Below are 14051 nucleotides of genomic sequence, written 5' to 3'. Positions count from 1 at the left end.
GGATTCGCCAATGCGTCCAGCTACAAAGTGTTATTCCCGATCGGTTTCATGTTTTTCTTTATCACGTTACCACAAACAACCAATCTCTACTTTATTTGGGGTGATTTCGAATTGATCGTGGAGAATCTATCGGTGGCAAACATGACTACTACAATTGCTACATTAAAGGCAGCAACTTTTTGGTCCAACGGGAGATGTAATTATACATAAGATTATTTTCTTCGGAATAAACGAGGTACGTTCACAAATTAATATTTTCATAAAGCGATTATTTCTATCGTTAAGATATGAAATTACTTCTATCGCGCATGGAAGATGATCGAAAAGAAGCTACGACCGAAGAGAACGTTAGGAAGATGACGAGAATCGCTAATATCAGCAGGAGGATAACAGCTGGAAGTATCATTATGTGTAACTTTCTTGTCTTTACCTATGTAACATTAACAACCCTCATGCTACCGTATACCGGACGCGTTTTGTATTATCACGGTTATTTTCCATACGACACCAGTATCTTTCCGAATTTCGAATTAACCCTGATTGGCCAAATTACAGCCGAACTTTACGCAGCCAATAGTTACACAGCTGTCGACACTTTCATGACTATGTTGATGTTACACGTGTGCGGACAATTTTCGAGTCTAAGAAAAAAATTGTCCACGTTGCGTTGCGAAAATAATAATAATTTTCGTACTGATCTAGCAAGGATTGTGGAAAAGTACGATATGCTTAACAGGTACGAGAGAAAAGTTTAAACATGCCTACCGAACCTATACGGTATTTCTATTTTTCAAAGATATGCAGAGACAATCGAAGACAGATTCAACGGCATGCTCCTTATTCAAATGCTTGGCTGTACAGTACAACTCTGCGTACAATCGTATCAAGTGATTTCGGTAAAAATACAGGAGAAAAATTTTGCTATATCAATTCGATATCGTAAATTGTAATAATGTTTGCATGACTATTATTTCAGTCTTTCGTAGATGACAACCAAGGTTTGCTTCTTGTCCGACTATTCTTTTTTGCTGTATACACGACATACGTCATGCTTCACATCTATCTATATTGTTACGTCGGTCAGAAACTTTTTTCCGAGGTAAATATATAACTATATATCTCATTTGTTTCTCGATAAAAAGAAAAAAAAAATATAATATCGCAGGGAATTAAAGTGGCTTATGCAGCGTACGATTGCAACTGGTACAATTTATCACCGAAAGAAGCTAAAAATCTTACAATAATAATGTCTCGAACACAGATAGCGTCGCGCATTACAGCAGGAAAATTTTGTTCCTTCGATCATCAGCTTTTTGGCAACGTGAGTAACAAGTTTTAATCTTCCAATTATAATGAATAAATGAAATTTCCTATCCAACAGATTATAAAAACATCCATGGGTTACTTATCGGTCCTATATGCGATGAAAACCAAAGATGTCCATTAAAACAAGTTCTTCGAAAAAGCGAATTATTTGAAATGAAGTTGAATTATTCTTGAATATTTTTAAAAGTAGTACTGTTTGTTTCAATGATATGATGTAAAGTGATTATACGTATTTTTGTCAAATATTTATCGATTTATATCCTGGTGTTCAAAATCACGAAATACTTAAAACATTGCTAAAATTAATCGATCTATATTTCAAAAAATTTTTTTATTTTTTTTCTGATTCTTTCATATATAAAATACGTCGGTAATGTAACCGACATAACCACACATACAAATGATAATATTATAGTAACCGAGCGAGGGATGAAATCGTTTAGTATTCCTTACTACAGAGGGCCGTGTTCAAAGCGATCCTTAATCATTATTACAATTATCGCGCATAGACCAAACAAATTCGTTAATATACCCTAATAATTTGGACGTTCTTAAAATTCCATTGGAATCGAAAAAAGCATAAGAATTTTAATTATATTTTTATTATGAATTCTAACGAATCAGAAATATGATAAAGTTGTCTTGATTGATTTTACGGAGCATGCGTGAGAAAGAAGCGCTTTGAACGTAAAAATACTCAAGAGGGATTAGTTCTTGATGCGTCGTTGCGAGGAGAGCTTTCATGGATGTTGATCGAGGTATTACATTATTAACAATCAAAAAATATATTACAATCAGAACAAATAAAAAAAGAAAGCAGTAAAAATTACGATTAATAACGATACGGTTTTCGGTAATCTATTGTGTCATATATATACATCTACATACATACATACGTACACACGCACGCACACACACAAATATATAAATATATGTAAATATATATTTTTTTATTTTACATTTAATATTAAATCATACACAATAAATGTATCACGATCGATGCGACGCATACAAAGTTTCCTACGTGGATTACGCTTGCGGTTGGAATCGAAAAATTATGAAGTTTATGGGGATTTGGCCAGACGAAAGAGGAATCTCCTACGCGTCCAGTTACATAGTGTTATTTCCAATGGGTTTCATGTTTCTCTTTATCACCTTACCACAAACAACCAATCTCTACTTCATTTCGGATGACTTCGAATTGATCGTGGAGAATCTATCGGTAGCAAACATCACTATCACGATAGCTCTATTGAAGACAGCAACTTTCTGGTCCAACGGGAAAAGTAATTATACATAAGAATATTTTCTATGAAAGAAGCGATGTACCTTCAGAGATTAATATTGTCATACATCAATTATTTCTATCGTCAAGCTATGAAAGAACTTATATTGTGCATGGAAAATGATCGAAGAGAAGCCAAAGTTCAGGAGAACGTTAGGAGGATGATGAGAATCGCTGATATCAGCAGGAGGATAACAGCTGGAAGTATCATAATGTGTAACTTTATTGTCTTTACTTATGTGACATTAAGAACTCTCTTGCTACCGTATACCGGACGAGATTTGTATTATCATGCCTATTTTCCATACAACACCAGTATTTTTCCGAATTTCGAACTAACCCTGATTGGCCAAATTACAGCGGCACTTTACGCAGCCAACAGTTATACAGCAGTCGACACTTTCATGACCATGTTGGTATTACACGTGTGCGAACAATTTTCGTATCTCAGAAAAAAATTGAACAAGTTATGCTGCGAAAGTAACAATAATTTTAGAATCGATCTAGCAAGGATCGTGGAAAAGTACGATATGCTTAACAGGTATGAAAAAAAAAAAAAATGTGTTTCAACATTTTTAACAAAATAATATAATATTTTTATTTTTCATAGATATGCTGAGACAATCGAGGACAGATTCAACGGCATGCTGCTCATCCAAATGCTTGGATGTACAATACAACTCTGCGTTCAATCGTATCAAGCGATTTCGGTAAGAATAAAAGAAACAAATTTGACTATATTAATTTGTTATCTTAAAACGTGATCACGTTTGTGTGACTATTCCAGGCTCTCGTGGATGACGACCAAGGTCTGTTGATAGTTCGACTATTTTTTTTTGCTATATACACTACATACGTCATGCTTCACATCTATCTATATTGCTACGTCGGTCAAAAACTTTTTTCTGAGGTAAATACGTAACTATGTGTTTCATTAGTTTATAAAAAGAACAAATTTAATATCTCTAGAGATATTACATTTTATAATATTACAAAAAAAAATGTAATGCAGGGAACGAAAATGGCTTATGCCGCGTACGATTGCAAATGGTACAATCTTTCACCGAACGAAGCTAGATATCTTACAATAATAATGTGTCGAGCACAAATATCGTCGCACATTACAGCAGGAAAATTTTGTTCCTTCAATCATCAGCTTTTTGGCAACGTAAGTAGCAAATGTTGACCTGCTAGTTATAATGAATAAACGAAATTTCCTATCCAACAGATTTTAAAAACATCCATGGGTTACTTGTCGGTTCTATATGCGATGAAGACCAAAGATGAGGATTAAAACGTTCGAAAAGAAAATTATCTCAAATGAAGATGAATTATTATTTAGTATTTTTAAGAATAATACTTTGTTTACTTTAATGAAACGATGTAACGTGATTATAGGTCTTTTTGTGAACTTTTTATCGACTTATATCCTTAAGCCCAATATCACTAAATATTTAACGCATTCCTATGAAACTAATCTATCGATATTAAAAAAAAAAAAAAAAATCTTTTTCTTTTTTTCTTTCTAATTCTTCCACATATACAATTTTTTTCAAATTATTTTCTTCAATGAATTTCTCCTCCAAAAAGGAAGTAAGAAAAAAAAATTAATAAAAAAATGAATAGATAGATTTATTATCTTTCAATGTATTATATTGTTCAAGCCTTTAGTGTCCAACTAATTGATATGAAAAAGGATGGAAAAGAAACGTTTCAAAGTAACTAGATGTGATTAAAAAATAACTAGAAAAAAATTATGTATATTAATACGTCGATAAGGTAACAGACGACAGTAACACAGTAACCGAGCGAGTTATGAAAATCGTTTAGTATTCCTTACTACAGAGGGCCGCATTTAATATGATCATTAATGATTACTATAATTTTTACATAGATCAATCAAATTCATTAATTCATCCTAATTGTTCGTTCGTTCATTAAAACTCCATTGGAACCGAAAAAATTTGAAAATGTTAATCTTTTTTTTTTTTTTTTTTTTATTATAAATTTTGACAAATGAAAAATATGAGATTATAGTCTTGATTGATTTTACGGAGTATGCGCGAGAAAGAAGCGCCTTGAACGTAAAAAAAATCTCGAGAGGGATTAGTTCTTCGCGCGTCGTTGCGAGAAGAACTTACATGGATGTTGATCGAGGTATTACACTATTAGTAATCAGAAAATATATTGCAATTAAAATAAATGAAAAAAGAATGCGGTAAAAATTACGATTATTAACTACATATATGGTTTTTTGTAATTTATCGTGTACATATATACATACATACATATAAACATACATACAAACATACATACAAACATACATACATCATACATACACACACACACACACACACACATACATATATGTGTTATTTTATATTTAATATTAAACCATTAATCATAAATATATCTCGATCGATACGACGCACACAAAGTTTCCTATGTGGATTACGCTTGCGGTTGGAACCGAAAAATTATGAAATTCATGGGGATTTGGCCGGACGAAAGAGGATTCGCCAATGCGTCCAGCTACAAAGTGTTATTCCCGATCGGTTTCATGTTTCTCTTTATTACCTTACCACAAACAACTAATCTCTACTTCATTTGGGGTGATTTCGAATTGATCGTGGAGAATCTATCGGTGGGAAATATGACTACCACAATTGCTATTTTGAAGACTGCAACTTTTTGGTCCAACGGGAGATGTAATTATACATACGATTATTTTCTCTGAAGGAAGCGAGGTACATTCATAAATTAATATTTTCCTAAACCAATTATTTCTATCGCTAAGCTATGAAAGTACTTCTGTCGCATATGGAAAATGATCGAAAAGAAGCTACAGCAGAGGAGAACGTTAGAAAGATGACGAGAATCGCTGATATCAGCAGGAGGATAACAACTGGAAGTATCATTATGTGTAACTTTGTTGCCGGTACTTACGTGACATTTAGAACCCTTCTGTTACCATATACCGGACGAGTTTTGTATTATCGTGCTTATTTTCCATACGATACCGGAATTTTTCCTAAATTTGAACTAACTTTGATTGGCCAAATTACAGCTGCAATTTACGTAGCCAATAGTTACACAGCCGTCGATACTTTCATGACCATGTTGATGTTACACGTGTGCGGACAAATTTCCTGTCTGAGAAAAAAACTATCCAAGCTGTGTTGCGAAAGTAACAATAATTTTAGAATCGATCTAGCAAGGATTGTGGAAAAGTACGATATGCTTAACAGGTACGAGAAAAGGCAGTGTGTTTCAACATTTTTAGCAAACTTATATATTTCTATTTTTCATAGATATGCTGAGACAATCGAGGATAGATTCAACGGCATGCTGCTCATCCAAATGCTTAGCTGTACGATACAACTCTGCGTTCAATCGTATCAAGCGATTTCGGTAAAACTAAAGGAAACAAATTTGACTATATCAATTCGATATCTTAAAATGTGATCACGTTTGCGTAACTATTCCAGGCTCTCGTGGATGACGACGACCAAGGTCTCTTGGCAGTCCGACTATTCTTTTTCGGTATATACACTACATACGTCATGCTTCACATCTATCTGTATTGTTACGTCGGTCAGAAGCTTTTTTCTGAGGTAAATATATAACTATGTATCTCATTTGTTCCCCGATAAAAAGAAAAAAAAAAATGTAATATCGCAGGGAGCGAAAATGGCTTATGCTGCGTACGATTGCAGCTGGTACAATCTGTCACCGAGCGAAGCTAGATGTCTTACTATAATAATGTGTCGAGCACAAATATCGTCGCGCATTACAGCAGGAAAATTTTGTTCCTTCAATCATGAGCTTTTTGGCAAGGTGAATAGCAAATTTTCATCTTTTGATTATAAGAAATAAATAAAATTATCCACCCAACAGATTTTAAAAACATCCATGGGTTACTTGTCGGTGCTATACGCGATGAAGACCAAAGATGACGATTAAAACCTTCGAAAAAGCGAATTATCTGAAATGATGTTGAATGATTCTTTAATTCTTTTAAAAATTGTACTGTTTATTTAAATGCAACGATGTAACACGATCATACGTCTTTTTGTCAAATTTTTATCGATTTGTATCCTGAAGTCCAATATCACGAAATATTTACCCCAGGTAAAACGACGCGTCGTCGATAAAAAAAAATGTTTTTATAAATCTCTCAAATAGTGACCACGAGAGTTAAGCGAAGTTACAAGTGACAAGGGGTTTAGAAATTCTTACCATAGAGGGATCTGTTTAAAAGTATTTTACGCATAAGTATATATCTTTCGAACGGATAAAAAATTTCTAATTTTTAGGGCAAGTCAATATAATCTAAAATAATCATTGATCATAATTTATTATTAAGCTTGTTCTACCACGATTATAACGATTATACTTAGTAAAGATATTAACACGAAATTTTCTTAGTAGCATGTATGACACGGTAGAAGTTCTTACAGAGCATGCGCTAGAAAGGAATAGCTTCAAACAGAAACGAACTCAGGTGGGATCAGTTTTCGATACGTCGCTGTGAGGAAAGCCGACGCATGGATGTGAATCGAGGTATAATCGATTACTGAACAAATAATAGATGATAACGGTATTCTAAAAAAAAAAAAAAAAAAAATTTGTTATTGAACTGGTTATTCGAGCAGATCAATTAGATTTTATCAAATCATTCATTAGAATTTATCATTTTAATTTATAAACGATTAAATCTACTAATACTTTGTCGATCGGTCAACATGCTAAAGTTTCGTACGTGGATTACATTTGTGGCTGGAATCGTTATACTATGAAGATATTGGGGATCTGGCCGAAAGAAAGAAAAATCAATGAAACGTCGAGTTACTTGGTCCTTCTACCGCTTAGCATGATGTTACTAATCATCAATATACCGCAAACGATAGATCTCTACAACGTATGGGGTGATATCGACTTGATCGTCGAAAACTTGTCTCTGGGAAATGTAACTGTCTTAATAGCGGTCTTGAAGACGGCTATCTTTTGGTTCAGTGGAGAATGTAATTAAACGTCTAATTATAATAAATTATTTCATTAAATTTCCACGTTCGTTCCTATGAAACTAATCGATCGGTGTATACAAAAAACTTTTTTTCTAATTCTCTCATACATACAAAATTTTGTTAATTAATTTCTTTGATGAATTTTTGGATTATTCAAAAAAAAAAAAAAAAGAAAAAATCGAATCGATAGATTTATCATCTTTCAATGTATTATATTGCTCAAGCTATTAGTGTTCTACTGTCTGATATGGAAGAGGATCGACAAGAAACGAATACCGAGGAAGAAGCGAAAAGAATGATGAGGATCGCGAAAATTTGTAGAAGGATATCCATTGGATGTACTTTAACCTATTACGTAATAATTATTCTTTTCGTCATTCTGCATCTTCTATTAATTCGTTACATCGGTCGTATTCTCATAATACGATCGTATTTCCCGTACAACGTACAATCCGCACCGAACTACGAACTAACAATTTTCGCTCAAACATTGGCTGCGTGGTGCGTAGGCGGAGTTTACACGTCGGTGGACACTTTTGTCGCTACTTTGGTGTTCCATGTATGCGGACAACTTCAAAATTTGAAACAACGTTTGCGCGATTTGCGTTGTGAAAAAGATAATGAGGAATTTTACGTTAAAATTGCTCAAATCGTTAAGAAGCACGATTCACTGAACAGGTACTTTCTTAAAAAAAAAGAAAAAAAAAGAAAAGAAGAAGGAAAGAAAATTTTTTTATAATTCATTTATATAAAATTTAATAATACAGACTGTAACGACTTTCTGATCGTTTCTTCTTGATTTTCTTTTTTCAGATTCGTCAACACGATAGAAAATAATTTCAACGAAATGTTACTCTTGCAAATGGTCGGTTGCACCGTGCAACTTTGCGTTACGTGTTTCCTAGCGCTTTTGGTTAGATTCCGAATAAATTACTTAGAAAATTTATTATAACGAATTAAACTATCTCGATGATTATTTTAGGCTCTTGGAGAAAATAATGGTATAATATTAGTTCAAATAACGTTCTTCGCATTTTACATAGCATATATTTTGCTTCAAATCTATTTGTATTGTTACATCGGCGAGGAACTTATTTCAGAGGTAAATAATTCTTTAAAGATAACAATAATAATAACGATAATGCTTCGATAATTATTTTTTTACATCTTTTTTACGTTTTTGTTTTCTTTTTTCAAAGAAGACAGCACGAATCGAATAATGCAAACTTTTGACGTTATAGAGCATAGGAATTATGGACGCTGCGTACGAATGTAAATGGTACCATTTATCACCTAACGAAGCTAGATTACTTATGATAATAATGATTCGAGCAAAAGTACCACTTTCCATAACCGCAGGAAAATTTTGTTCGTTCAGTCATAAACTTTTTTGCAACGTAAGTAAAGATATCACGTAGTTGTTTACGTAATTTATCAAGAAAAATAACTACTCGTGATATATCTATCGCAGATTTTAAGAACGTCGATGAGTTATTTGTCCGTACTCCATGCTATGAATATCGGAAATACGGAATAAAATGCTTCTGTGCATAGAAATGTATTGCATTTTGTTAAACAATAAAAATATAGGTCAAACAATTTTACTACTTACTTTTTATTCTAACGATTCTTGTCAAGGCAATACACCAAGATGTATTTATCGAATTTTCTTGTGAAATTTTCTTGTTTTATCGATTACTATTCTAAAACTATAAACACTCGATATATTTAATGTTGGTAACTCGATGCATCGTCGGTAATGTGTGATGTCTCTTCAAATCTTAGAGCAACATAACCGTTAGAGTTAGAACGAGCAAGCAGCAAACGGCTTTGAAAGTATTACCACAGAGGGATCTGTTCAAGACGACCGTGCAAATAGTTGTAGCATCGAAACAAAAAAATACATACATTTTCTATAAATAAATTCAGCGGAAGAAAACATAATAATTGAAAAGAAATCACACGAAATTAACAATATTAAGAATGAGAACTACTTGAGAAATTAATACGATTAATTGTCTAGTGTATATAAATAACAGTAACAGATTAGTATAGAGCATGCGCTAGAAAAGACACTTCAAACAGAAACGAACTAAGAATTATCAGTTCCCGATAGGTCGCTGTAACGGAAACCTATACATGGATTTGGCTCGAGGTATAACGGAGGACAAATTTATATGTACATATATATATATATATATATATATATATATATATATATATATATATATATTTAAAAAAAAAAGAGAGAGAGAGAAAAAAGAGAAAAAAAATTGGATAAAATTTATCGTCGATCATTACTGTTCATTAATTTCATCAAATCATTTGATAAAATCGTCATTTTAATTTCATAAATTGATACTTTATCGATCGGTCAATGTGCCAAAGTTTCCTACGTGGATTATATTTACGGATGGAATCGTCACATTATGAAGATATTCGGGATCTGGCCAGAGGAAAGAAAATACAATCGAGCATCGAGCTACGTGGTTCTAATACCGCTCACCATGATGTTACTGTTCCTTGGGATACCACAAACGATAGATCTCTATTTCATATGGGGTGATATCGACTTGATCGCTGAAAACTTGTCACTGGGAAACATGACCGTCTTACTCGCGATCTTGAAGACGATTATCTTTTGGTTCAGTGGAAGATGTAATTAATGTTAAATTTTAATTATTAGTATATTTTATTCTATTTTATGTATACATACTATATTTTACTGAATTTTAAACCATTGCATTTCTACGAGACTAATTCTTTTATTTTTCTATATTCTTCATTTTTCTATTTTTTCCTTTAACTCGTTCATAATAAACCTTCATTTTTATTCCGATTTTTTTTTTTTTTTTTTTAACATCTGAAATAAAAATTTTTGTACATCTAAAAATATATTTTCTTTCAATGAATTATATTACTCAAGCCATTAGTGTTCTACTGGCAAATATGGAAGAAGATCGAAAAAATGCGAAAAGCAAGGAGGAAGCAAAAAGGATGACGAACATTGCCAAAATTTGCAGACACGTATCTCTCGCGTGTATTATCACAAGTAAAATACTTATTATTCTTTTCGTTATTCTACATTTTGTTCTAGTTCGTTTCGTCGGCCGTACTCTCATATTGCGCTCTTATTTTCCGTACGACATACAACCCACGCCGATTTACGAGCTGACCGTATTCGCTCAAACGGTGGCTGCGTACTGCACAAGCGGGACTTACACTACCGTAGATACTTTTGTGGTTACTTTAATATTTCACGTGTGTGGACAATATGAAAATTTGAAACAACGCCTACGTAATTTGCCCTCTCAAAGAGATAACAACTTCAAAGCGGAGCTCTCTCAAATCGTTAAAAAGCACGATTCTCTAAACAGGTATACGTTCGTAAATTTCATCTCTCATAATACATATTAATTTTTTATAAAACTTTGCAATAAATCTGTGGCTTCTAGTTATTTCCAATCAATACTCTACGAATGCTATTATTGCAGATTCGCCGACACGATCGAGGAACAATTTAACGACATGCTACTATTGCAAATGCTCGGTTGTACGATACAACTTTGCGTCACATTCTTTCTAGTGATATTGGTGAGATTCCAAATAAAGTTTAATAGATAATTTTCAAAGAGAAATGTATACGAGTAAAAGTATATCGATGATCGTTCCATAGTCCATCGGAAGAAATAACGAAATGATTTTAATTCAACTGACTTTCTTTGTAATCTTTATAACATACATCTTGCTACAAATATATTTATATTGTTATACAGGCGAGAAACTTCTTTCCGAGGTAACTGATTTTATTTTCTCACGTTTTTTTCTTAAAAATTGATAAGACGATTAAAATAATTATATTACGATAATTCGATGTTACAGAGCAAAGGAATTACCGACGCCGTTTACGAATGTCCGTGGTACGATCTATCGCCAAACGAAGCTAAATCGCTCATGATAATAATGTTACGAGCACGAATCCCATTGCACATAACGGCTGGCAAATTTTGTCCATTTAGTCATAATCTTTTTAGCAACGTAAGTAACTAAGCCCACAACATTTAAATATGGAATAAAAAAAATAATTTGTTAACAAAAGTACATATATAAATACATATATATATCGTAGATTCTAAAAACATCGATGAGTTACTTGTCGGTACTCTACGCGACGAATTCGTAAATACGGAATGAAATGTGCAAATGTATTTAAATATATTATCAAACGTTCCACATTTAGTAATGTGATGCAAACAACACTTTCATTCATCGTTGTTAGAAAATAATTCATTTTATTTTATTAAACCGGTTAGGATCTTTAATATTTATCAATTGCATCATTCTTACATGCTGACAAAATAATTCCCATTCGATGTTTGAATTTTATCAATATCAAATACTAGCTTTTGTTAGATATTGGTGATATCGACGATGCGTGTCGGTAAGTTAACATACTCTAGTAGTAGCTAAACTGATGATAGAATAACCAAGGGAGTTGTGGCACGCAAGCCATATAGGAAATCGCTTAGGATGTCCATCGATAGAGGGATCTTCCAGGAAACTCGTCCCTAAAAGGTATCTGTGTCTATAGAAAAAAACGGTCATTACCGTAACTCCATTCCTGAGTGATTTCACAGAGCATGCGCTCCACGCATTATTCGAGAAAAACGTCATGCAAAATATGAAAGAAACGAACAAAAGAATCAGTTCTTGATACGGCGTTGTCACAAGAACCAACATGAACGTTGGTCGAGGTAGAGATCGCTTAAACATTTTCCATTTCGATTCTCAACAATTCTTAACAATTTATCAATCAATTTATCCATAGTTTGCATTTTTCTTTAACTACGTTCACTCTTAAAAAATGTCACGATAACGATTGCTACAATAATTGATCATAATCTTGCAACGACGAATTTCTAAAGTGCATTTCGTGCATATAATTTCTCCTCCCCCATCTCCCACGCCCCTCGAATGGGATCCTAAATCTTCTCAGAATTGAATAATTTATCATATTGATCCGTACGTTGGGGTCACGCGATCGTGACCAACGGATATATGATTCACGATAATTCCTATATATTTTCAAAATTATTGCACGCTTAATACCTGCAATCTAATACGATTATACTAACGCGTACTATGTTAACGAAAGTTTGGCAAGTGGAATACGCTTGCGGATGGAATTTCTACACCATGAAATTCATTGGGATTTGGCCAGAAGAAAGAAGCTTCGATCGAATCTCGAGCTACAAAGTGTTAATAGGGATTGCATTCATCATCTTGTTCTGCACCTTACCTCAATCGATAATGATATATCTCCATCGAGACGACTTCGACATGGTTATGGAAAACCTATCTCTGGACAACATGAATGGAACGATCGCATTCATAAAGATGACATGCTTCTGGTCCAGCGGAGGACGTAAATACAATCAATTTATTTCAATCTACTTATATTTTATTTCATTTTATGTAAATTTATTTTACATAAACTAACTTATTTTAGATTCGTTAGTATTAATTAATTAATATTTCATTTTATTCGACGCAACATACGCTTGTCATTGCATAATCGAAATATTCGATTTTACTCGCGTATAGTTTATAATTAATATAGTTTAATAATTAATAGAATATAATTATGCATGCACCTATATAATTTCTTTTTCAAAAATATGAAAAAATAATAATTATAAGATGCAAAGAAATAAACGATCGTAGGAAGTGTAATGTTTGTTCTCATATTTTTATATTGATTTTTATCTATCATTTCCTTCAAAGATATCAAGAATCTTCTTTCCGCAATGGGTGAAGACTGGAAGGAAGTGACAACGAAGGAAGAAGAAAAAAAAATGATGAAACAAGCGAAATTTAGTAGGAATTTAGCTACGAGAGCAATCGCTTTCTCTTATTTTCTTATCGCGGTTTACACTACGACAAGATGTTTATCGATGCGTACCGACCGTAGTCTTCTACTTCTCCCGGCCTATTTTCCGTACGAGACAATGACGAGTCCAATATTCGAATTGACGTTCATTTGTCAAATAATTGGTTTGGTTTATTATACCACAGCGTACACAGCAGTGGATACTTTTCTAGCCATGTTGATCCTTCACGTGTGTGAACAACTTTCGAGACTACGAAACGATCTGATCTATTTGAATACCAATACGAAAGAACACGACTTTCAAATGCAGTTAAATTACATCGTGAAAAGGCACAACGATTTGAACAGGTAATTAAACAAGGATTTCAAAAATTGCAATATTCTAATGAAATCATTTCTTCAAAGATTCGTCGATACGATAGAGAAACGGTTCAACGTAATGCTACTCTTCGAAATACTTGGTTGCACCTTGCAATTGTGCATGGAATGTTTTCACGGACTTATGGTAAAATTACGAAACAAT

The 14051-nt window shown here is 33.1% G+C and overlaps 5 protein-coding genes across 5 annotated transcripts in view; all 5 read left to right on the top strand.

The window, feature by feature from the left end:
- The first annotated feature begins 295 nt into the window (after window positions 1-295).
- On the top strand, window positions 296-1539 carry LOC122627852 (odorant receptor 13a-like). The gene is made up of 5 exons (XM_043809456.1): window positions 296-736; window positions 797-896; window positions 977-1099; window positions 1166-1321; window positions 1382-1539. The coding sequence occupies exons 1-5, from the start codon at window positions 309-311 to the stop codon at window positions 1445-1447; spliced, it is 873 nt and encodes a 290-aa protein (XP_043665391.1). The 5' UTR covers window positions 296-308; the 3' UTR covers window positions 1448-1539.
- Window positions 1540-2383: 844 nt separating this feature from the next.
- On the top strand, window positions 2384-3905 carry LOC122627564 (odorant receptor 13a-like). The gene is made up of 6 exons (XM_043808754.1): window positions 2384-2612; window positions 2702-3152; window positions 3222-3321; window positions 3399-3521; window positions 3624-3779; window positions 3840-3905. Exons 1-6 carry the CDS (start codon window positions 2384-2386, stop codon window positions 3903-3905), a joined length of 1125 nt encoding a protein of 374 aa, XP_043664689.1.
- An 842-nt stretch (window positions 3906-4747) lies between these two features.
- On the top strand, window positions 4748-6869 carry LOC122627833 (odorant receptor 13a-like). Its single transcript, XM_043809418.1, has 7 exons — window positions 4748-4768; window positions 5050-5319; window positions 5409-5859; window positions 5923-6022; window positions 6100-6225; window positions 6293-6448; window positions 6509-6869. The coding sequence occupies exons 1-7, from the start codon at window positions 4753-4755 to the stop codon at window positions 6572-6574; spliced, it is 1185 nt and encodes a 394-aa protein (XP_043665353.1). The 5' UTR covers window positions 4748-4752; the 3' UTR covers window positions 6575-6869.
- A 154-nt stretch (window positions 6870-7023) lies between these two features.
- On the top strand, window positions 7024-12030 carry LOC122627563. The gene is made up of 13 exons (XM_043808752.1): window positions 7024-7174; window positions 7366-7635; window positions 7863-8316; window positions 8452-8551; window positions 8621-8740; window positions 8880-9035; window positions 9424-9516; window positions 9993-10296; window positions 10565-11015; window positions 11133-11232; window positions 11315-11434; window positions 11521-11676; window positions 11768-12030. Exons 1-13 carry the CDS (start codon window positions 7159-7161, stop codon window positions 11819-11821), a joined length of 2394 nt encoding a protein of 797 aa, XP_043664687.1. The 5' UTR covers window positions 7024-7158; the 3' UTR covers window positions 11822-12030.
- Window positions 12031-12109: 79 nt separating this feature from the next.
- Window positions 12110-14051, top strand: part of LOC122627834 (odorant receptor 13a-like) — a 6930-nt gene continuing 4988 nt past the window's right edge. Inside the window, exons 1-4 of the mRNA XM_043809419.1 lie at window positions 12110-12392; window positions 12794-13063; window positions 13423-13876; window positions 13934-14033. Of these exons, the coding sequence (XP_043665354.1) occupies window positions 12377-12392; window positions 12794-13063; window positions 13423-13876; window positions 13934-14033 (840 nt within the window). The 5' untranslated portion in view covers window positions 12110-12376. The remainder of the gene's footprint in view (window positions 12393-12793; window positions 13064-13422; window positions 13877-13933; window positions 14034-14051) is intronic.

Source organism: Vespula pensylvanica, chromosome 3 (assembly GCF_014466175.1).
Source record: "Vespula pensylvanica isolate Volc-1 chromosome 3, ASM1446617v1, whole genome shotgun sequence".
Lineage (NCBI taxonomy): Eukaryota > Metazoa > Arthropoda > Insecta > Hymenoptera > Vespidae > Vespula > Vespula pensylvanica.
The sequence above is the reverse complement of the archived record's forward strand: the minus strand, read 5'-3'. Positions and strand labels throughout refer to the sequence as shown.

Coding starts and splice junctions, on each gene's coding strand:
- LOC122627563 (XM_043808752.1), top strand. Junction 10,297..10,564: donor CTTTTGGTTCAGTGGAAGAT/GTAATTAATGTT, acceptor ATATTACTCAAG/CCATTAGTGTTCTACTGGCA. Junction 11,435..11,520: donor GCGAGAAACTTCTTTCCGAG/GTAACTGATTTT, acceptor TCGATGTTACAG/AGCAAAGGAATTACCGACGC.
- LOC122627852 (XM_043809456.1), top strand. CDS start 309: ATGGAAGATGATCGAAAAGAAGCTACGACCGAAGAGAACGTTAGGAAG. Junction 897..976: donor AATCGTATCAAGTGATTTCG/GTAAAAATACAG, acceptor CTATTATTTCAG/TCTTTCGTAGATGACAACCA. Junction 1,322..1,381: donor ATCATCAGCTTTTTGGCAAC/GTGAGTAACAAG, acceptor CCTATCCAACAG/ATTATAAAAACATCCATGGG.
- LOC122627833 (XM_043809418.1), top strand. Junction 5,860..5,922: donor AAGTACGATATGCTTAACAG/GTACGAGAAAAG, acceptor TATTTTTCATAG/ATATGCTGAGACAATCGAGG. Junction 6,023..6,099: donor AATCGTATCAAGCGATTTCG/GTAAAACTAAAG, acceptor TAACTATTCCAG/GCTCTCGTGGATGACGACGA.
- LOC122627564 (XM_043808754.1), top strand. CDS start 2,384: ATGAAGTTTATGGGGATTTGGCCAGACGAAAGAGGAATCTCCTACGCG. Junction 2,613..2,701: donor TTTCTGGTCCAACGGGAAAA/GTAATTATACAT, acceptor TCTATCGTCAAG/CTATGAAAGAACTTATATTG. Junction 3,780..3,839: donor ATCATCAGCTTTTTGGCAAC/GTAAGTAGCAAA, acceptor CCTATCCAACAG/ATTTTAAAAACATCCATGGG.